The sequence below is a fragment of the Oratosquilla oratoria genome, chromosome 8 (genome assembly GCF_046742065.1).
Source record: "Oratosquilla oratoria isolate Oo_2021 chromosome 8, ASM4674206v1, whole genome shotgun sequence".
Taxonomy (NCBI): domain Eukaryota; kingdom Metazoa; phylum Arthropoda; class Malacostraca; order Stomatopoda; family Squillidae; genus Oratosquilla; species Oratosquilla oratoria.
The window spans coordinates 2,762,413-2,787,271 of record NC_134784.1 but is presented as its reverse complement, the minus strand read 5'-3'; the positions used below and the strand labels follow the sequence as shown (position 1 = coordinate 2,787,271).

Genomic DNA, 24,859 nt, shown 5'->3' with positions numbered 1-24,859 from the left:
AATGCTTTCTGTAGCAAAGTCACAAACCCCCTTTTTGATCCTCTCATGTTGGGTGCCCCATCTGTAGCCACTGAAATCAGGTGGTTGGTGTTTATTCCATTTTCATTTAAACACTTCAGCACAGCCTCACATATGTCCTCCCCCCGTGTTTGGCCTTTCAGTGGTATTAATTGGATCATTTCTTCTTGCGGCCCATCGGAGTTCACATACCTGCATAAAAGCGCAGTCTGTTCAATATCGATCACATCACACGACTCATCACAGGCAATTGAGTATGCTGGCGCTGAATTAATGTCCTTGATTTGCTGATCGGTGATGTTGCCTGCCATTTTAATGGCCCTTTCCTTCACTGTCTTAGCGGAGAGAGGCATGTCTTTGATTTTCTGTATTATCTCGGTTTTGTTTTTGAAGTCTGCAAACAAGTGTTCTGATATGTTGATGAATGACTCCTTCATGTAGTCACCATCTGTGAACGGTTTTCCACGCTTTATCTCCCGGGTTGCAACAAAACTTGCAGCAGTAGTGGAGTTTGGAGATGCAATCCACTTCTTAAATCTATTTTTGCGCTCCTCTAATTTCTCCAGAAGTAATGCAATCGCACTTTTTCCCTCACTCCCAACTGGGTACTCTGCTGCAAATGTAGCATGCCTTCCCTGGAAATGTCTTTCCACATTACTCTTTTTGTTATTTGACAACTTCTCGCTACAGAGCAAACATTCAGGCAATCCTTCCGCGTTGGCAATGAATGCAAATGATTCGGTCCAAGAAACGTTGAATCCTCTGCTCTCCTCAGTTATTTTTCTCTTTTTCCCTTTGGGATTCATGGCCCATCACACAGCCGCCGGTTTGTTTACAACAGCCACCTGCCTGGCATCCCGCCCAGCTGATAGAAACGTGTGTCTGTAGTATGCGCGAGCGAACAAAGTTAATCACACGAAGACCAGGATATAAGTGATGCATTCTGAGGAAATTATCACCCTCCATAACTAGGGCCACGTCATCATATGAGATATCGTTTCAGTATATAAAAACAGATAATCATATTAATTTATAGTTTAACGAACACAAAGCAAACCACATACGAATACTAATACAAATGAAATACTATATATATCATAATGACTTGTATAAAAACATACAGCTAAACAATATTTCCTGCACACAGATAAGCAAACATAACATACAAACATACATTACCAGGCAAGCTTACAATTCCCAACAATAACTTACACATGACATACACGTAACCAACAATTGGTCGTGGTCTTCCACATCCGTAGCAACTCGACCAAATAAGCCGCATCCAACGATAAAAAGTACACTCATATATATAAACAGATATGCAAAATATTACCATGGCCATATAAAAATACCCTTTAGACCTGATTTCATTAACAAAATCAAAACATGGATATGTATCCGTGCGTAGGGTTCCCAGGGCCCAGCTGGACACATCAAACTGTCTTATTTTCTTCACTTTATTTCCTTGAATTTAACAGTCTTATTACATCTTAACATCACCACTAACAGTATTCAAGTACATCACCGACCCGCTCTTTCGGCCGTGCGTCTCGGTTTTGTTCAGAAATACGCTGACGCATACAATAGGTCGGTTGCCGACGATGGTGCTTACATGATTATTAACGGGAGCCTATAGTTTCTTACAACCTAATTCTTATGTTTACGTATAGGTACATCTCTAAACTTATTATATATGTGTATCCAAAGGGGAGAAGCTCGTTGTTATGTTGTTTTTCGTAATTGCCATGCCTGGCAGTGGACTGCACTTATAAGTGTGCGTTAGTGTGTGTGTTGTCTGTTGTCGCGAAGCTAAAGGATTGATGTGTCAGGGACTTATGCATCCCACTGGGCCTCGTGATGCTGAGTTGGCGCTTGATGCTTGTGGTGGACGGTGAGTGAGGAAGTGGGTCATATGACTGGGGTTATATTACTCGTCTTTTATAAGTGGTGTATACAGATAATATGAGAGAAAAAAAAGCTAAATGAAATGTGTTGTTCACTACATGTCGCAGGCTATGACGCAAATCTTCGTTGACAGAAATGTTGAAATTTAATCTACACATTTTTACAGCATTGGAAAACGTTAAGAATGTGTCATGTTTGTCCTACAGAAACCATATTAAAACAAAAAATATATTTCCCTCCCCCATCTTTTTCCATTTTCAAACACTTTTGAAAAAGCTCCAGGGAGCCACTAGGGCAGCGCTAAAGAGCCGCGGGTTGCCGACCCCCGGTCTATCTCCTTGTTCGCACCCTCCAAGTTGACCTCATCGCACCCCTCCGTGAGCGACTTGAAGCGTTTCCAGTTCGCTCTCTTGGGCGCGAATCGGCATCTTATCGGGATTTGAATGGGGGACGCAGACACTGTCATAATGACTGGGATGTGGTCGCTTGATGTAAGTGGACCTGGTGTTATGTGGTAGTTGTGAGTGGCATGTCTGTTTTGTAGGACTATGTCTGGAGTGGTGGATGTTTGATGGTTAATGTATGTGGGGAATTCGGGTCCTATGTGTGTCATGCCGTAATTATCTACGAGGTGAGTGACTCCTTTGCCGGGGGGGTTTGAATCCCTGTGTCCCAGTGCATGGGACCTGGCATTTAGGTCACCCATTATGTATGTTGGGTGTTGGAATGTGGCGACTCTTATGAAGTCTGGAAATACTAGGTAGCATCGTCTGAATGGAATGTATGTTGAGGCAAATGTTGTAGGTCCTAGAGAGGTTTCTATGGTTACTGCTAACATGTCTGAGTGAAAGTCGTCTATTAGTTTGTGTTTTAAGTGTGTTTGGACCGCAATGCATGTTCCGTCGTGTTTTTCTTGCGTGGTGTTTATGGAGTGAATGGTGTATCCTGGTATTTTTATTGGTCTGTCTTTATTACACCCGTGTCCGTTAATGATTATGATATTTGGGTCTATTCGTCTGTAGGTGTTTATTAGTTCGTGTCTTCTGTTGTGCCAGTCTAGTACGTTGTGCTGTAGGACTTTGAGTGTAGTGTACATGGTGGTGTTTATTTGTGTTTTATGTAGTTATTGGTGTTTTGTTTAGTTTTCTAAATTTAGTTGCTGGTAGTAGTTTGATTTCGAAAACTTCCTCGTCGTACAGACTTTTGTTCCAGTTCTCTATAATTGGTCCTAACTTGATTTCGTCAGTTTTAGGTACGATTTTGAAATGTCCTTTGTCCAGTCCTTTTGAGAGGTTGTGTGTTGTTGGGATGGTTGTGATGTGTGTGTTTACTGCTGCGCATATTGTGAAATCTAATTCCTTTTCTGAGGTGTGTTCTGAGCCTATATCTGTGTCTTCCGTGATGGAGATCTTTGGTTGGGTGGTAACGGTTTGGGTGCTTGTGGTGTTGTTGGAGGGGACGGATTGGGAGGAGGAGGAAGGTTGGTGTGTGTGTGTGTATAATTCGGGAGTGAAGCTCCCACGGGCTTTGGTTTGAGCCCGTTTGGTGGGTGATTTGACTTATGAGTGTGTGTGGGCCCAACCACACTCACTCATACATTCACAAGATGTGCATACGTACATGAATTACGTATGCACATCTCAGTGAATGCACCCTACATAAGATGAAGTGAATACAGTAAACGGTGTTATATCAATTGAAATAAATTAAAAGAAAGAAGGGGGGGGTGATTAAATGTATGAGTGTGTGTGGCTTTGTCCACGCCCACTCACACATTTGTTGGATGTGCTTTATTTACGAAATAAACATATATTGAATTTCACTGAACACTATCACATAAAAAAAAAAAAAAAAAAAGACAAGGTCTGCTCGATAGGAAGCCAGAATGAACACTGCCGCCGGCGCCCTGGGACCAGGGCTGTCGCTTTTCTACATAAGCTAATTCTACACGTTTTCTATTTACCTTGTATATGGGACACCTCGCTAAAGGTTATGGGGCCTATAATTATAATTGTTGTATCTTTAATTTTTATTATTTATTTTGCTCCAAATCTTTAAATTAAATGAATACTCGGTTAATTCAGTTAATAAGGGGTAATGATAATTTTTTTAACTAAGGTTACATTTTATTTTAAAATCTATCGGCACACTGATAACAAAGCATTATTAGGATTCAATTTAATGCATCCCCCATCAGCCTTGACAGCTTCAGATACCTTTATTAAAGCAGTGAGTGAGGGGATCTGTAAAGAATTTCGAATTTTAGTTTTTACATTTCCGACAACTGAAAAAAGTCTTTCGGCGTCAGCATTTGATGTAGGCAGTGCGAGGACTTGTAGAGCGAAAAGTGCAAAATTGTAATATTTTTTATGGCCAGTGTGGTCTTCAAAATCCATAATTTTTATGAAAAACTCTTCTGCACTGAGGCGTTTCCATTCTTCAGGAAAATTGACAAAATCAAGTTTGCGCCATTCGTCATCGAGCTCATTTATATTTCCTGAAAACAGTCGTGGTACAGCTTTTGTAAAATCTACAAGCGTATTCATTTCATCCCTCGTACGTTTGTCCATTATTTTTTGGGGTAATAAAAAAGATGCCATTTTCCATAGGTCGCTATCAATTGGGAACCTTTTTTTTATTTGCACCGCCATTGTGATGAGGAAATCCCTACATCTTGATTTCACATCTGTTATTAATGTAGGATGTTTTAAGGTTGATTGGTCCTGGAATAATTGGTGCATTTCGGGTCCCAAATAAATTTGATTGGTTGGCAAGAAAATCTTATCATCTGTAGGATCTATATCTGCTATATTGATATTTATAAAATATTCAGCACTACAATAAGATCTCAATAAACTTCCGAGTAGTTCAGTGATGGATTCTTGTAGTAAGTGAATAGTTGGCTCATTACTTTGAAACATTAGATTTATTTTCTTAAATTTAGGAAGAATATAATTTAAGAATGTAAGATACATTCTCACTGAGGGATCTCGCATCTTTTCAATTATATTTTGAATTGAAAGTAACCTTAGTTCTGTTTCTTTTTCGATGAAGTAAAGCCTTAGAGGTTGCCACTGCTCCAAGATGCGAGCTACAGCTTCGTGGTATGAGAGCCAGCGTGTTTGACAGGGGTGCAGGATCTTATGTGGCTTGACATTGCAAAAATGTTGAAAAATCTTTAATTCGTGCTTCCTTTTGGCGCTATGAGAAAAGAAGGAATATATATCTCTGAGCAGATCTTCACATTTACGAGGAAGTCGTTTAGCTGCCTCTGATGCTGCAAGGTGGATGGAATGACATATACAGCGAAATACTGTTATGCCAGGCAAACTATCTTTGAGGCGGCTGGTTAAAGAGTTGTTTTCTCCCATTATGTTTGAGGCACCATCCGCTGCAAATCCAATAAAATTACTCCTTGGGATGTTATGACTATCTAGTGTCTCCATTAACTTTTCATACAAGTTCTCCCCTGTTGATCCCACAGAACTACTGCTATAAAGGTTGATCAAAGAGAAGAAGCACGTGTTTATTTTGTGGCTGGTCAAGTCAAAATACTTTACGAGTACAGCACACGTTTTGGTGCAACTTACATCGGTTGTCTCATCTATTATGATTGAGAATTTGTATATTCTCAGCTTCTTCACGAGATCTTCTGTGATGACGTTGGCCAGTGACTTAATCATGGTCTCGGTACATTTTGTCTTATGCATGTGAATCCCCTGGGCAATTGCAGAGTCAGGAAACATAACTTTCATTAACTCCACCATATGGTCAATGATGGAGAATGAAAGATTGTGCTCTGCAATGAATGCCATCAGGAGAGCCACAGCTACAGCAACGCTGGCACCAACCTGAAAAGGATTTCAACTATGTTATACACGTATTTTTGACTCATTAGATGTAGAATTTTTGAGGTAATATTCATCCTTAAACTTGCTCTCTATTCATATTAAATGAATAAGTAAATAGGAAATTATATATAACCGTACAGGAGAAGATGAAGTCTCTTGCTTGGGTAGATCTTCGAATTTTTGCGCATTGAGGATATGCATCTTTGTCTCCTTGTGCCTTGTTATGGCTGTCAAATGAGCCCCAAACTGTCTCTCTCTTGCAGAATACGCAGCTTGCCCTCTCAGGGTCTTCTGTTACGGAAGACAACCATGGTTGGAAAGCAGGGTCAGCCATCCAAACATCTCTAAATTTCCTCTTAGGAGCCATATCAATCTAAAAATTACGTAAAAATAATAATTTTATTATTATTATTATTATTATAGGTTTATTCAACAATATTAAATACAATTAGACATACATATATACAATTTTTTTTTTTTTTTATAAAATTGGTAGTTGAAAAGGGAGAGCGAGAAGCAAAGCTTATGGGGAGTTGCTCTCCCTTAAGGAAAAAATTATTTTCATTTATTTATTTTTGTTACATGGTAGTATGGTACATACACATCTACACACATATATACACGATTGTAGGACAACTCGTCCACGGACACCCCGTCCACAAAACTGCAAAGCAGGACAACCCGTCCACAGACACCACCATGGGTGGTCAACTCGTCCACGGACAAGATTTCAAAAAACTTTTAGACAATTATTTTATTACCTTTTTTTAATGATATTTCATGTTATTTCATTAAAATTTGCTTTAGATGATATATTCTGGTAAGTAATAGATGTGTTTATAAATGTTATGGACATGCTTATTTTAACACCCTAGAATAGCTCCAACTATGATAAAAAAGAAATAATCACACCTGTATTCTGTATATATAAATATGTAAATAAAGTTTAATTGTTCTGCAAATTATGTTTATTATTCTTAAAAAAAAAAAGTCATTGGACGAGATGTCCATATTCCTGTGGACGAGCTGTCCCACCTCCCAGTCCCGCGGACGAGCCGTCCACGATATACACACATACATGCATACACATATATACACACACACAATGGCATGCGTCACGACGTCCGCTAACTCCGACCTCACGTAGAAATCGGGGGCACGAGCGAGCATCGCAACTTGTGGGGGTCAGGTGAGAGGTGAGAGGTCAGGTCGATTGTTGACGGGACGATAATTGCTTAATGCGCAGATCTGGGTCACCGTGACCTGCTGGAATAGAAAAAAAAAAGAGCGGCAGACTTGGGCAGTTTCTCCATGAATACAACCATGAAATGGACCTGAAGTGTTCAATATACTAATACTTATAGATTAAAGACTTTTTTAAGTATCGTTTGAATGATGATAAACATTTTGTCTTAGGTAAATCCTTTTCCAGTTTATTCCATGTGTTAACACCTATAATAGATAAGCATTGGCTTTTTTTGGTTGTTCTGTATTGAGTTTTAAAGAAGTCGTTTGTTTGCCTAGTCGCATAGCGAGTTTCGTAAGTTGAGTAAAATTTCAATATGTTTTGATTCATGTGTTTATTGTAGATTTGGTGCATAACAATAGCAGTTTTGTACTTTATTAAGTCATTGAATTTGAGTAGATTTAGTTTTTTAAATAAATTATTTGTATGTTCCAAACGACCTACATTGCAGATTATACGCAGTGCCCTTTTTTGAGAGGTAATTATGCGTTGAAGATTAGTTTGATAAGTATTACCCCAAATTTCTGAACAATAGTTTAAGTATGGTAGTAGTAGACTACAATAAATGGTACGTAGGGTATTTTCATTGAGAATATTTCTCATTTTATGCATAATTCCTAAAGTTTTGGATATCTTATTTATCACGTGATTTATATGATGTTTCCAATTAAGTTGATCGTCTAAATACACGCCTAGGAATTTACTGACGGACGCTTTTTCAATAATTTCGTTGTTTATTTTGATCGGCTTAGTACTTTCATTATTTTTGTAGAAAAGCAGGTAGTTAGTTTTTGATACGTTTAAGGATAGCTTATTGGCTGAAAACCAGTTGGATAGTTGACATAATCCTTCATTAATTGTCTTGATCAGTTTGTCGGAATTTGTATCGGAGCATAGAATGGTGGTATCGTCGGCGAACAGTATAAATTTCATAAGGTTGGATACATTTGTAATGTCATTAATGTATAGTAAGAATAGTTTGGGTCCTAGAACTGAACCTTGAGGTACTCCGCATGTAACTGGTAGAATGTGTGATCTTTCTTCCTCAATGGCCACATATTGTTTCCTGTTTTTTAGATAACTTTTTAACCAGTCATTAACTTTACCTCTTAGCCCATAGTATTCGGCCTTTCGAATTAGGATTTCATGATTTACTGTGTCAAATGCCTTTTTAAGATCAATAAATATGCTGGCTGTCTTTTTCTTTTGTTCTATATTGTTAGTTATCTCTTCAATTAATTCCATTACTGCTGTAGACGTTGAAAGATTTCGTTGAAATCCATATTGACTATGGTAAATGACATCATTTTTTTTTAGAAATGAGTCAAGGCGAATTGTGAATAACTTTTCAAGAATTTTGGAAAACTGTGGTAATAGTGAAATTGGTCTATAGTTATTATAACTTGATTTGTCGGCTGATTTGAATATCGGTATTACTTTTGCTATTTTCATTGCATCTGGAAATATCCCTTGTTCAAATGATTTATTGCATATTGTCAGAAAATGATCTTTGATGATAGGCATAATTTGTTTTATGAGGTTCATATTGATTCCTGTGCAATCGAGTGATTTCTTGTTCTGCATTGATTTTACTGTGTTCATAAGTTCGTTTTCCGTGACGGGTTTTAAAAACATAGTGTTATTTATTCGGTGTTTCAAAAATGTCTCGTAAGTTTGATGTGTTGTCTTTATTTGTTTCGCGAGGTTAAGTCCTACATGGGAGAAAAATTCATTAAATTCGTTTGCCACTTCTTTTTTAGTTTTTCCTTTTTTAATAATGTATATGAATTCATTGGTGTTATTAATTTTGTGCCTAGTTAAGTTGTTTATTACTTCCCATGTCTTTTTTATATTACCTTTATAACCTTCAAGCAGTGTGTCATAGTATTTTTTTTCACAGTTGCGTAAAATTGTTGTAAGTTTGTTTTTGTACACTTTGTATTTGTTTTCGTCTGTCAAGGACTTGCTTTGAATTGATTTCTTGTAAAGTTGGTTTTTCTTTCGACACGCGTTCTTAAGACCGTTTGTAAACCATGGTTTTGAGTTTACGTTACGTGGTTTTATTTCTACTTCTCTCTCTGGGCAGCATTTGTTTACATTACTCATGATAATGCTTACAAATTCGTTATATGATAGATTGGCATTTTCTGACTCGTAAACCTGATCCCAATTTTCTTCTTTTAAGCATTGATTTAATTTTGCAATATCTTTTTCGTCAATTTTACGTTTAAGTACAATTCTGGGTTTTGTTATGCAGTGCATTTCTTTTGGACTGATAGTGAATACCGGTAGATGGTCACTTATATCACTTATTAAGATACCACTATGAATCTCGGAGTTTACAATATTTGTGAAAATGTTATCTATCAATGTTTCACTTGTATTTGTTATTCGGGTTGGTTTATTTATCAAAGGATATATACCTAAAGAGAAAATCATATCTGTAAAGTGTCTTGTTTGTTCATGAGTCTCATACTTAAGTAAATCTATGTTGAAGTCACCACAGAGATATAGATTTTTATTTCTAAATGGAGTTATGATTTCTTCAAGCATATTTGTGAACTCATTGATGTTTGTGCCTGGCTTTCTGTAAATACTTGTTATGACGGTATTCTTTTTAGTTTTACTGAAAATCTCAACAGCTACGCAATCAAATAAATTTTCATACGAATTAGTGGATTGATTTATTAGTTTGCATGAAATTGATTTTTTTATGAAGATAGAGACTCCGCCGCCTTTTTGGATCTGTCTATTAGCACTGTAAGGAGTATAGTCTTGTAAGAAGTTTACTAGACATCCTGGGTCAATCCATGTTTCGCTTATCACTATAACGTCAAAGCTTTTATTGAGTAACTTGAGATAACAGTCAATTTTCTGATAATTGGCGTTTAGGCTCCTTGCATTGATGTGAATTAGTGTGAAACCATCAATATCACGAAATACCGTGTCAAATTGTGTATCACTATAGTAATCGCTGTCTTTTGTTAATTTTGAGTAAAAATTTAATTCGGGGTCAATTTGGGTATTATTGTGATTAAATATCGAAAATTCCTTTTCTGATATTTTGTCTTTCTTTATACTACTTAATGGCTGTAAATACATCAGGGTATTTTGATTCGAGATTTGGCTCGGAAAACAAAATCTTAATTTCTGTGTTTGTGATGGCATGATAGGGAAATGTTTTTGAGCAGTCTAGGCAGAACCAATTATTGAAAATATTGGGGTTATTTTTGGCAGTATTTACGGGTATATTTGCACACATGAGATGATATAAATGTTTGCATAATGTACATTTGAGGTGATTGGTAGGGACAAGGGTATGGCATGAAGAACAGTTTTTTGATATGTTTGTTTTAGTTTTTGTGTTAGTTGTAGTGTTCATGGTTATGTTTGTGTTAGAAGATTAAGGAATGTGAACTATTGAAATTCAACTAATTGTTCAAGATTACTTACTTGATGTACTTTTTCATCCTTGCACTTGATATACACCTTGCAGTCTCTTGTCCATGTCGAGATGATCTTCCCTTGTTTCCTCATGTCGCGTGCTGTTTTGGCAATCTCTCCAGTTCGTTTTGTCAGGTGTTCATTCACGTAGACGCCCGTCCCCTTCAATTTCTTGGCGTTTTTCAGCACGTTCACCTTCGACTTTCTTGAAACGAATCTCACGATCACATTTTGGGTACCGTCCTGTTTTCTTTTTCCCAGTGTATGGCAAGCTGATATCTCTGTGTCTCTGATCTGTATTCCCTTGTTACTTAGAGAATGGATCACTTGATTTTCTACAATGTTCTGACCACTGTTATCTGCACTATAGTCGGAGTCACCTTTCACAGCTTCCGAATACGTTTTCACAATCTTTAAACCACTAATGATTATATCTTCTCTCCTCGTGTACTGCTCTAGGTCTTCCACTCTAGCTTGGAGATTAACTACAGTCGATTTGAGATATTGTATCTCCTGCCTTTGTTGTTTAACTATCTCTTTCAACTCGCTTAGGAACTGTTGGTCTTCTTTCCTTGCTTGCATCTGGAACTGTCTGTCCTCTTCTCTTGCTTTCACAAGACTCTCCACCATATCTTCAAGTTTCTTGGATAATTAACTACAATACCCACATAATATTGATTACGTCTAAAATGAACACGTTTTAATGCAACAAAGGTAGAGTTACTATTGAAAAGAAAACAAAGACTTACCTGGTCAGTGGCCGTGGGTGTAATGACAGCCATGGTAGAGAATGGTGACGAAGAAAACAAAACCCCGCCAAAATATGACGTCATGTTTAATACGCCATCTATGTCACTTACGATAAATTGTTATATTCTTGAAATCTTAAAAGAAATACTAAAAAAAATACAGACAAAATATGTATATAAATATTAGATTCCGTTCACTTCGAACTGATGCGCATAGTAAAGAACTCAATTATGTTTACGTTTTCATTGTCTATATACATATCAATAATAATAATGCCTTTAGTAGTCTATATTCACATTTGTTATAAATTAATTTTCATTAAATTCATTAGAAAATAGAAGAAGAATACAATTCTACATTTATTCTACATATTCTACGAATTTTCGACACAGCGTCATCAGTAGCTTTTGTTTTCCACAATAGCAGACGAATTCTACAATTCGACAGCACTGCCTGGGACACTCGACGATTTGGCGGGTGAACCGGACTGGTGGTTCCAAAATAGTTTATACATAATTTATATTGGAACATGTATATATATAATTACAATTAATTTTGTTATATTTATACATATATAATACTGGATGTTTACATAGGTAATAAAGATGTATACATAATTATGTGTACATATACGTATGTGTACATGCGATTGCATATCTACACACGCCCACGAGCCGTCGACCAATATATGCCTGTTTAGCACCATCCTCTCCGCTGTCTTCCCCATGCAGCTTGTCAGGCTGATGGGGCGGTAAGCACTACTATTTCAGCGGCTTTGACCCATCGTTTTTCGCTCATATTTCCGAAATAACCATTCACATCAGTATGATGTATTAGCACAGCCTAATTCACACCCGGCCATAATTTTTGACGTTAGAGTGCATTTACAAGTGTATTTAATTACGGCGTTTACTCTTGATATTAAGTGTGTCGTAGCCGACACCCGTGAAGTAAATCGAACAGGTGAAGTCGTGACGTCATCACAAACTACCTCGTGTATCCCAACTTCACTTGTTCGATTTACTTCACGGGTGTCGGCTACGACACACACAATATCAAGAGTAAACACCGTTATTAACCCTAGAATGGTAACCCTCGATTTCGTGACGTGAAAGGTAACCCCGGGAGAATTTCTCCCGATAATTAAATAATTGAAATAAGATACTTATCCTGGTAATTATTTTATTTGAAAAACATACAAAGAAAATACATCTTGTACTCTATTATTGAGCATAATATAAATGATATTATCCTTTAAATTATATATATATTTTTTTTAATTTCAAAAACAAACTAAAAAAGATACTTTTTTTTGGTGGAACTTAATAATTAATTTGACAAAAAAAATCATACAGGCCAGATTGTTTTTTTCTGGTGTAGTAGTGTTCTTGGGTCATGGGACTACGCCCTGGCTGAGTCCCATCCCTCTAGCTCGTCTACAATCTGTATGGGAGACGGACAAAAAAGGGTAAATTTTTCAGTACGTACCAAATAATTTTTTTTTTTATTATTTATTCTTTCAACACTTGCAGTATGGCAAATTATGCTTCAAATGACTCAAAGTACATCACTGAAACACATACAGTACTATACATACACTCAGATACAGTCACCACAGACAGGATACAGATGGCGAGGACACATGGGCCTGACGCACTTGTTGCACCTGTGACGCGTCTTCCTGTCCGACTTGACCGGGCACTCACAACAGCGCACCAATGCACCACTGCTGTCTGAGAAAGATGTCCCTGGTGATCCTGCAGCACTGCCTGGTGAGGGTACATTGCAGACAGTGGTGATCAAGGACTGCAGGGATCGAGGCAAGGGTAAAATCATCCGTGACGTGGCCCATGGAGTGATTAGTGCCTTCCCGACCTGCAGCATGAACTTCTTGCGTGACATGATTTTTCTGTTGCCCCCTCTTTCCATATTCTCCTTGTATATAATGTAAGAGTTCACATTGGCAGCATTCAGCATTCCATAGAAGATACAGAGTGGCCAACGTCTTGTTTTGCGCGAACAGGAACTCAGGGAACACATTTGATCAAAAGTATCAACTCCTCCTTTCGTTGAATTGTAGAAGTCAATAATCTCCGGCTTTCCTTTAGTGCCAATGTTGGGCTGAGAGTGCTGAGATGACAGGAGCAACACTAGTTTCTTTGTTGTTTTGGATGTATCAGACACATATGACACCAGAGTCATTTCCTTTGTGTACAGGAAGGCACTTGATCCCCGCTTTCTTGTACCTTTCTCCTTCATCTCCTTCGGTATCTCCTTGTTGGCGCGCACTGTGCCAACAAGAGTCATGTCACAGTTATTTAGGAGATCTGATACCAGGGGAACAGAGGTGAACCAGTTGTCAGTCGTGACGTTCCGGTGTGTTCCATGGTAGGGCCTCGTCAGCTCTCGGGTAAAGTGATGGCCGAGTGTAAGGTTGCCCCTTGGTTGAGTCCCCTGCTTCCCCAAGTAAGGGATGCCACCAAGTAAGTAACTGGACTCACTATCATTGATGAGAACGAGCTTGAGGCCATACTTGGCCGGCTTGTTAGATTTTCACCCAGGCTGTACAACTTACGGTAACAGTAAGTCTGGGAGAAATTCTCCCTAAATGCAGTCTATGGGAAAAAAAAAACCAGTGAGAGAGCCGGACAGCACACCCTCCACCTACCAAGTCAGACAAGGCCATGAAGGTACTGAGACCGCCAACCCATTCCCACCATGCCTTGTGGGTGAATTGCATAATCTCCAAATTCACTAGGGAGAAAATCACCCCAGGTTACCATTCTAGGGTTAAATACATTTGTGAATACACTATAACGTCAAAAATTATGGCCGGGTGTGAATTAGGCTGTGCTAATATACCATGCTGATGTGAATGATTATTTCGGAAATATGAGCGAAAAACGATGGGTCAAAGCCGCTGAAATACTTAGTAGGTTCCTTTGGCTTTGGAATTGGCGTTATGATTGCCGTCTTCCAGGCTGTTGGTAGCTTGCCAGTCCTCCAAGACGCGTTTATCACCCTTAGAAGTGCCTCGTCACCCGCTGGCCCAAGGTGGGCCAGCATGGAATAGGTGACGAGGTCCTCTCCAGGTGCCGTGTCTGAGCTGGTCCTGTGCGTGACCCGTAGCTCCTGAAGCGTAAAGCTAGCGTCAGTATCATCCGACCGACTCACCATGTCCTCAACACCATGGCGCCTCACTCCTTGGAGGTCCTGCAATGTGTCTTGAACACACTGCGGGAGTGAGGTGCTGCTGGAGCGTAAGACAAACTCCTGCACCAGCCGCTTCGCCTCAGCATCAGGGGCATGATGAGTGCGTCGTGGTTGAGTCCTGCCAGTAGCCCTACGGAGCTTAGACCACAGCTCTGCTAGGGAGGTGTGAGGGGTAAAGCCCTCACACCATTCAAGAAATTTAGCTCTTCTGGCATCTGCAGCTATGACGTGAGCTTCATGAACTGCAGCGCGCAAGTTGGCCAAATTAGTCTGAGTTCGGCGCCGTCGGAAAACACGCCTAAGCATGTTCACCCGACGGTTGGCCTCTCTCACCTCGAGGGTATAATACCAGCTGTTCTTATGTTCTGTGGGGGACTGGCGAGTCTTTGGGATGGCTCCGTTGGCAGCCACCTGAATGGCTGCAGAAAAGTCAGCTTCCAACGTTTCCACGTCCTGTGGTGGGACGTAGGACGCTGCCCATTCTTCAACAGACTTCCCAAACACTGGCCAGTTTGCCAAAGCTGTCTTCCACCTGGGAACAGGTAATACAGCTGGTATGGGTGGTGCATCCCGTATGTTCATAGAGACACCGAAGTGATCGCTAGTGACAATAGGATGCACCACCCAGGTTACCCTAGGGAGGAGAGTGGCCATCGCCAAGGTCAGATCAAGTCGTCCACCTCGCACGTGCGTCGGATTTCCATCATTCAACAACGCAATGTCAGGGCATTCATCTAATACTGAACTTAAGTGGTGCCCAGCGACATTGGGCCCATGGGACGACATCAAAATATCATGATGGGCGTTGAAGTCCCCTCCTATGATGAGGAGCCTGTCCGCAGCAAGAGCACACACTTCTCCAAGGTCCAGTTCCGCTCTCAGGCCCCTGTATATGTTGTACGTTTCGTGAGCCCGATGGAGTCGAACCGCAAGAACTTCTACACCATCCCCACATGATACAGGGTCCGTGATCTCACTGCAGGGGATGGATGATTTGACTAAGATCATGCACCCCCTAGCAGTGAGTGAGCGAGGGAGGGAGAAGACGCGATATCCCGGAAATCGCACCTCGTCGCTCACCAATGTCTCTTGGAAAACATGATATCGTAACCATGCTCTTGCGCAAGCGCAAGGAGATACGAGCTTTTGCTGGGGAACCCGTTTACGTTCCACTGTAGCAACCTCAAGTGATTATTGAACAGGGCGATCGTCTTCCCTGTCAGTTTCCATGACGGTCTCATCTTGTTGTCCCCGGTCAGACGACAAGATGGGTTGCGACTTTGAAACAGTGGACGCGTTTTCCTCCCCATCAGAAGAGGAGTCTTCAAGCCTCAATGCAAATTGGCGTTGGGGCCTAGCAGAAGACTCTCTCTTAGGCTTTGAAGAAGTGGGTGTAGCTTTCCCAATGGTGAAGGCGGGTGTGGCAGGCTTGGGGGAAGTGGAAGGGGAGGAGGAGGAGGTTGAGGAAGAGGCAGGAGAGGAGGAGGGGGAGGGGGTCCTCTCCTTTCGCCTAGGGTTCCTCTTCTCTTTCATGAGCTTGATCACATTCTTGACGGCCCTGTTCACCAATTCCAGCATCTTGTCTGTGTCGCTCTCGCCAAAAGTCGTAGCTACTGCAGACACGACGCCAGTCACAATCAGCTCGATGTCATCCTCCCTGAGGGGGATGACATCGGACGGATATTGAGGTGGAGGGTACCGTCGGTCCTGTGCTCGTGGGGTTGGTACGGGGGGCGTGGGTTTGGCTTTAGGTTTGGGGGTGGGATTGGAGGCAGGTGTGGATTTGGAGGTGGGCACGGGTTTGGAGGTGGGCGCGGCTTTATTGGGAGCTGGTTGTGTCTTTGTACAGGGTGGGGCGCGGAAACTTCCCGATTTGAGAATGAAATAAAAACCTGTTCACACTTCACAATTCTTTATTCTTCTTTTATGCCTTTCACACAACATGGGAGATTTACTTTTACGCTGTTTTAAAGACAATATCTTTTAAATGTCCACCTCCATTGTCAATACACTGATTCAGATGATTTCGGAAGCTTTGGTCTACTCCCTCCAGCATGTTGAGCGGTATCTCGGCTATTTCAGTTCGGATGGCGTTCTGTAGGTCTTCCAGGGTCTGTGGAAGGTCGTTATAAACCAGGGATTTGAGATATCCCCACAGGAAATAATCACAGGGGGCTAAATCAGGTGAGCGCGCAGGCCAGTTTAAGTCTCCTCTCAGGGAAATCAGTCGGTCGGGAAAAGCTTCTCTCAGGAATCCCATTGAAATGCGTGCAGTGTGGGCTGTGGCCCCATCTTGCTGGAACCACACGTTGTCATTATCCAGGTCCATATTAATGAGAGCAGGCATAAAAAACTCCGAGCATTGTCACATAGCGTTCTGAAGTCACTGTTACGGCAACACCGTTTTCTTGGAAAAAGTAAGGGCCAATGATCACTCTTGACACTGCACACCATACCGTGACACGATCCGAATGAAGGGGCCTCTCATGAAGTTCTCTGGGATTTGTTTCACACCAGTATCTCATATTCTGCTTGTTCACACAGCCACTAAGGTGAAAATGTGCCTCATCCGAGAAGAACACAAGTGGACCGTTGGGTAAGGTGTCAAGCAGCTGCTCACATGATGTTTGCCGGGTTACATAATCACGTTCCGTCAGTTGTTGGACCAAAACCATTTTGTATGGGTGAAGATGGAGTTCATCGTGGAGAATTCGACGAAGAGAACGTGTTGACATGCCAAGAGCAGCTGAATGTTTCCGAGCGGAACGCCTGGGGACCGCAGCATAGACTGGCGGACCCGTTCCACATTCTCAGGTGTTCTAACGGTCTTTGTTGGTCCTCTTCTTCTGGAAACATTCCCCGTTTCTCTGAAGGCTTCCACCCACAATGAAATTGATTTGTGATCAGGAACACGGCCTCGAGGAGGAATTCCAAAGTGATGTCTGAAGGCACGCTGCACTGTGATGATAGAACAGCCGTTAGAGAAATACGCCTCGACAGCAAAAGCGCGCTCCTCCCTCGACCACTGCATATTTCCAACTGACTCGGGTGTGAACCAGTGTTGCCGCTACGGCCGCACACCCAAAGCCGCATACCATTCTCTCTCTCCTCAGTTAACCCAGAGAAAACGTACCATTGAGAGGTAACTAAAGGAGATGCAATGGAAACCAAAAATATATTGTACCCTTCATATTTACGTAAATTTTATTATACAATGTTCACCCAGTATGAAAATATTCACCAGCAAATTATTTTATATTGGCTATTTTACATATTTGGCATACATAAGTAGGCTATAACATAGGACAGGTAATGAAATATAAATTAAATATAAATTAAACATATAAATTAAACATATATATATATAAAGAAGTATATAAATGTGCATTTGACATCAAAACATATTTACATATTTGGTTCCCGTTGCACACTCTGAATCATCTCGACTGTTGGGTTAAATTCAATACATCCACCACCTTCACATGCTGTCTCTGATGTTAAAAGAATATTAGCTTGGGTGCGAAGAGACAGCTTATTTCGAACCTTTGTCTTGTTGAGATTAACCTTAGAAAATATCCTCTCAGCATCAGCATTACTTGTTGGCAATGACAATATCCTAAGGGCAAACAAAGGTAGAGATTTACATAATAGTGTACCGTCGTCAGTCTTCAGCGTTGACAGCCATTTGAAATATACCTCTGGATTGTTCTGATTTTTTACATTATCTGGTACACTAAGGTTTGGGAGACTCCTCCATTCATCATCAAGTTGTTGCAAATCACCTTCAAATACCCTAGGGAGTTCCTGCACCACTTCTAAGAGAGATGGAGTCCTACTCAATACATTTGGATCTACACACCGTGCAACAGTTAACAGTGAACACATTTCCAACAACCTGGAGTCCAATGGCAGTCGTTTTTTCATTTCTGAACAAGCTGTGACCAGAAACGTCCTACAACGACTCTGCACATCACAAATTAGCTTTGTGTTCACTCTGTGTTCAGGCGACTGGAAAAGAGTGTGTAGATCTGCACCTAAATATATTTGGTTCAAAGGCATGAAGTGTTTTTCCTCAGATGGGTCTATGTATGCTATGTGTGATGTTGCATGTAAGACGTCTTGTTTGTAATAGCATCTAAGGGTGTCTAAGTACAATGTCTTGCAATAGTCATATAGCACATGGATTGTCGATTCCTTCTTTTGAAACATGAGGTTCAGTTTTGTGAACTTTGGAAGTATGTACTGCAGGAATTTGTAATACATGAACACAGCTGGGTCATTTAGTGCTACATATATTGCAGAGGAAGTTGAGAGCCTATCTTCTAGGTGCTTTTGTGAAAAGTACAACTTTAATGGTTGCCACTGTTCAACCACACGATTTACAGCCATGAGTAATGAAAGCCACCTTGTCTGTGCAACATGAAGCAATTTGTGGGGTTTTACATCACAGAATGATTGGAATTCCTGAAACTCATTTTTCCTTTTTGCACTGTGTGTAAAATATGTATATATATTTCTAATTAACTCCTCACAAACACGGGGTAGCGTCTTCGCCGCATTTGATGCACACAAATGTGCTGAGTGACATATACACTTCAGTATAGTCACACCTGGAGCACTCACACGGAGCCTGCTGCTGAGTGAATTATGGGGACCCATGATGTTGCTGGCACCATCAGCTGCAAATCCTACAAGATTCTCGAAAGGAATGGAGTGTTTTACAAAATAGTCATTAATTAATTGAAACAGATGTTCCCCTGTTGATCCTGTTCCTGTTCTTTTGTCATCCTGATCGTATACAGACAGTAAATCTAGAAATTTCGTTTCAATGTTACCTGTTGTTTGGTTGTATAATTTTATTACAATGGCACAACTCTTACAAGTGCTTATGTCTGTTGTTTCGTCAAGGATCATAGAAAACTTGTTTTGTTTCATTGTCTCATGTATCTGTTTTTGAGAGAAATTGGCTATGTTTTCAAGTACACGTGTGGCTTTAGTTCTCTTGAGTGATAATTGGTTTGCAATGAGGGAATCAGGGAATATATCTTTACAGATTGAAGAAAGGTGATCAACAGAATTTATAGAAATATTATGTTCTGCTAGAAATGCTATCAGCTTTATTTCTGCACGAGTGACAGAATCCTCCATCGCTGTTTGAGCAGCAGGCTGGTCGTGATTGGGTGCCTGAAGTGCTAGAGCAGATATGTGGTGGCGAGCTGTTTTGTGTCGTCGAAGAGTTGAGATCTCTGTAACCAGAGTTGACTTGCATACATCGCAGAACGCCTTGTACTCATCACCATCGACCTTTCTTATCCACCCCATTAATTAACTCCTCATCACGCAGCCACTCCTCTCTGAATTTACGTTTTGGCATGGTCACACGCAGGGCTGAAAATAAATCGGCACTTGCAACATATTTCGATATGTACATTTCGCATTCAAAAACTCGCAGAGAATTTACACACCATTTAACACCTAATAGGTTAATATGGGGAGGCCAAATGTCTGTGGGCAAACAGCCACCCTTCAAATGAGCAAAAGTATACGTAAACATTTCCACAAAACCAATTCTCTCCCTTTCCCAGATCGTAGAAAACGCAATACGGGAAGGTGGTGGTAATGGTTGACTGTATAAAATTGCAATGACATAAAAATAACATCATTAATCAAGAAGAAAACGTCTACAAATGAAGTTAAGAAACGGAACTAGGGTACTTACTCGTTGTTCACGATATAGCAGACATAAATTTACTCCAAGGACGTAGTGTAAGATACAGTTGACAAAATTTTATCTTATGCACTATTTTATTAACAAAACCAAAGTGTCTCACACTTGTATGCTATTAGTAATCATATTTTGTTAACATACAATGGCCATAGATCTCAGTCTATGTAAAGAAATAAAATAAATATCATTCAATGGTTTTTAATGGATATTCTGAGAAAGTGCGGCCGTGCGGCCCGTAAACTGCGGCTGCGGCTGCCTCGGCCGCATTCATTGTTGGTGGATGTGGCCGTAGACTTTCTAAGCCGCATAGCAGACGAAAAAGCCGCACAACGGCAACACTGGTGTGAACCAATGCTGTCGGTTTTCTACATAAGCTAATTCTACACGTTTTCTATTTACCTTGTATAAGAGAAAACGATGCTGTTATGGGACACCTCGCTAAAGGTGATAGGTCCTATAATTGTTGTACCTTTAATTTTTATTATTTATTTTGCTCCAAATCTTTAAGATAAATGAATACTCGGTTAATTCAGTTAATAAGGGGTAATTATAAATTTTTTAACTAAGGTTACGATTTATTTTAGAATCTATCGGTACACTGATAAAGCATTATTTGGATTAAATTTATTGCATCCCCCATCAGCCTTGACCGCTTCAGATACCTTTATTAACCCTAGAATGGTAACCCTCGATTTCAGAAACGTGAAAGGTAACCCCGGGAGAATTTCTCCCGATAATTAAATAATTGAAATAAGATACTTATCCTGGTAATTATTTTATTTGAAAAACATACAAAGAAAATACATCTTGTACTCTATTATTGAGCATAATATAAATGATATTATCCTTTAAATTATATATATTTTTTTTAATTTCAAAAACAAACTAAAAAAGATACTTTTTTTGTGGAACTTAATAATTAATTTGACAAAAAAAATCATACAGGCCAGATTGTTTTTTTCTGGTGTAGTAGTGTTCTTGGGTCATGGGACTACGCCCTGGCTGAGTCCCATCCCTCTAGCTCGTCTACAATCTGTATGGGAGACGGACAAAAAAGGGTAAATTTTTCAGTACGTACCAAATAATTTTTTTTTTATTATTTATTCTTTCAACACTTGCAGTATGGCAAATTATGCTTCAAATGACTCAAAGTACATCACTGAAACACATACAGTACTATACATACACTCAGATACAGTCACCACAGACAGGATACAGATGGCGAGGACACATGGGCCTGACGCACTTGTTGCACCTGTGACGCGTCTTCCTGTCCGACTTGACCGGGCACTCACAACAGCGCACCAATGCACCACTGCTGTCTGAGAAAGATGTCCCTGGTGATCCTGCAGCACTGCCTGGTGAGGGTACATTGCAGACAGTGGTGATCAAGGACTGCAGGGATCGAGGCAAGGGTAAAAGCAGCCGTGACGTGGCCCATGGAGTGATTAGTGCCTTCCCGACCTGCAGCATGAACTTCTTGCGTGACATGATTTTTCTGTTGCCCCCTCTTTCCATATTCTCCTTGTATATAATGTAAGAGTTCACATTGGCAGCATTCAGCATTCCATAGAAGATACAGAGTGGCCAACGTCTTGTTTTGCGCGAACAGGAACTCGGGGAACACATTTGATCAAAAGTATCAACTCCTCCTTTCGTTGAATTGTAGAAGTCAATAATCTCCGGCTTTCCTTTAGTGCCAATGTTGGGCTGAGAGTGCTGAGATGACAGGAGCAACACTAGTTTCTTTGTTGTTTTGGATGTATCAGACACATATGACACCAGAGTCATTTCCTTTGTGTACAGGAAGGCACTTGATCCCCGCTTTCTTGTACCTTTCTCCTTCATCTCCTTCGGTATCTCCTTCTTGTTGGCGCGCACTGTGCCAACAAGAGTCATGTCACAGTTATTTAGGAGATCTGATACCAGGGGAACAGAGGTGAACCAGTTGTCAGTCGTGACGTTCCTGTGTGTTCCATGGTAGGGCCTCGTCAGCTCTCGGGTAAAGTGATGGCCGAGTGTAAGGTTGCCCCTTGGTTGAGTCCCCTGCTTCCCCAAGTAAGGGATGCCACCAAGTAAGTAACTGGACTCACTATCATTGATGAGAACGAGCTTGAGGCCATACTTGGCCGGCTTGTTAGGGATATACATACGGAAGGGACAGCGGCCTCTGAATCCCAGTAGCTGTTCATCAACAGTGAGGTTTTCATGGGGGACATACAGTTTGCCACATTTTTCAATAAAAATGTCCCATATTTCCCTCACAGCAGCAAACTTGTCATCCTCTCGCCGAGCCTGTCGTGTTTCTGGGTCGTCGAATCTTAGACACCGAATAAGGAACCTGAACCGAGCCTCGGACATTGCCACACGGTATAGAGCACAACCTGTATCCAAGCTCCACATTTCACTGGTGGGGATGTGTTCATCGTTCTTCTGGCCACTGATGACTAGTACACCCAGCAGTGCTTTGACTTCTAATGGCACAGTGGGAGCAAAAGTGGCTGATCTTACTTTATATTTGGAGGCAACTGTAGCAATGGTCTTGTTAGTCCAAGTCACAATAATTTGGATGATATCATCATTGAAATATAAACTGAAAGCTTCCCCAGGTGACACTGCATTCCTTGCCGCCCCTGGAGTTGGGCCAGGAGTAAAGGCACTCATGATGTTCCTTGTGGAAGTCCTTGCTCTAGCTGGGATCTGCGGCTGACAACTCCACCTAAAGTTACTAGGGGTGGCAATCGTTGTAGTGTTGAACGTGACCACGGGCGGAATATCACGCTGGTGTCTTCCCCCATCAGTAGCAGGAGGACTAGCTGAAGTAGAAGCAGTAGGTGCTTGGGACGTGGCACGATCGGTAGGAATTGGGGATAGGGAACGGTCAGCAGAGGTTGATGGGGTACTGAAGTCAGGACGGGTAGCCTGGCGTTTGGCTGGTGTGGAGGATAACCTTTTCCCCCTTTTCTTCTTCTCCTTGCTCCAGTCTTCCTCATCATAACTCTCATCACCACCTTCTCCTGGTTTAGGAACATATTCTTTGTCTTCATCACTATCATATAATAGGTCCACTTCAAGTTCATCAATTTCACTCTTATCACTTTCAGAACCACTTTTATCTCCACAAATATCTGATAGAGTCCCAGTTGTGTTCATAATCTCAGCCAGTTCTTCATCTGTGTATCGCTTTTTGCGGGACATGGCTTATTCTTTATAATTCACTCAATTTATTCAGTAAATCTTGCCTGAAAAGAAAAAAAAAATTATGTAAGGGTTTACAAAATAATACAATAATAGTAACAATGGGAGATTTTCACCCAGGCTGTACAACTTACGGTAACAGTAAGTCTGGGAGAAATTCTCCCTAAATGCAGTCTATGGAAAAAAACCAGTGAGAGAGCCGGACAGCACACCCTCCACCAACCAAGTCAGACAAGGCCATGAAGGTACTGAGACCGCCAACCCATTCCCACCATGCCTTGTGGGTGAATTGCATAATCTCCAAATTCACTAGGGAGAAAATCACCCCAGGTTACCATTCTAGGGTTAAAGCAGTGAGTGAAGAATTTCGATTTTTTTTTCCGACAACTGAAAAAAAGTCTTTCGGCGTCAGCATTTAATGTAGGCAGTGCGAGGACTTGTAGAGTGAAGAGTGCAAAATTGTAATTTTTTTTATGGCCAGTGTGGTCTTCAAAATCCACAATTTTTATGAAAAAATCTTATGCACTGAGGCGTTTCCATTCTTCAGGAAATTTACAAAATCAAGTTTGCGCCATTCGTCATCGAGCTCATTTATATTTCCTTAAAAACAGTCGTGGTACAGCTTTTGTAAAATCTACAAGCGTATTCATTTCATCCCTTGTACGTTTGTCCATTACATTTTCCATGGGTCCTTATCAATTGGAAACCTTTTTTTTTATTTGCACCACCAATGCGACGAGGAAATCCCTACATCTTGATTTCACATCTGTTATTAATGTAGGATCTTTTAAGGTTGATTGGTCCTGGAATAATTGGTGCATTTCGGGTCCCAAATGAATTTGATTGATTGGCAAGAAAATCTTATCATCTGTAGGATCTATATCTGCTATATTGATGTTTCTAAAATATTCAGCACTACAATAAGATCTCAATAAACTTCCGAGTAGTTCAGTGATGGATTTTTGCAATAAGTGAATAGTTGGCTCATTTCTTGGAAACATTAAATTTATTTTCTTAAATTTAGTAAGAATATAATTTAAGAATGTAAGATACATTTTCACTGAGGGATCTCGCATCTTTTCAATTACATTTTGAATTGAAAGTAACCTTAGTTCTGATTCTTTTTCGATGAAGTAAAGCCTTAGAGGTTGCCACTGCTCCAAGATGCGAGCTACAGCTTGATGGTATGAGAGCCAGCGTGTTCGAAGGGGTGCAGGATCTTATGTGGCTTGACATTGCAAAAATGTTGAGAAATCTTTAACACGTGCTTCCTTTTGGCACTATGAGAAAAGAAGGAATATATATCTCTTAGCAAATATTCACATTTATGAGGAAGTTGTTTAGCTACCTCTGATGCTGCAAGGTGGATGGAATGACATATACAGCAAAATACTGTTATGCCAGGCAAACTATCTTTGAGGCGGCTGGTTAAAGAGTTATTTTCTCCCATTATGTTTGAGGCACCGTCCGCTGCAAATCCAATAAAATTACTCCATGGGATGT

At 40.5% G+C, this 24,859-nt stretch overlaps 1 protein-coding gene across 1 annotated transcript; it reads right to left on the bottom strand.

Moving 5' to 3' along the window:
• Window positions 1-6,242: 6,242 nt before the first annotated feature.
• Window positions 6,243-11,249, bottom strand: LOC143027507 (uncharacterized). The gene is made up of 3 exons (XM_076188794.1): window positions 11,217-11,249; window positions 10,477-11,109; window positions 6,243-7,043 (listed from the first exon to the last, which is right to left on the bottom strand). The coding sequence occupies exons 1-3, from the start codon at window positions 11,247-11,249 to the stop codon at window positions 6,963-6,965; spliced, it is 747 nt and encodes a 248-aa protein (XP_076044909.1). The 3' UTR covers window positions 6,243-6,962.
• Window positions 11,250-24,859: the final 13,610 nt, after the last annotated feature.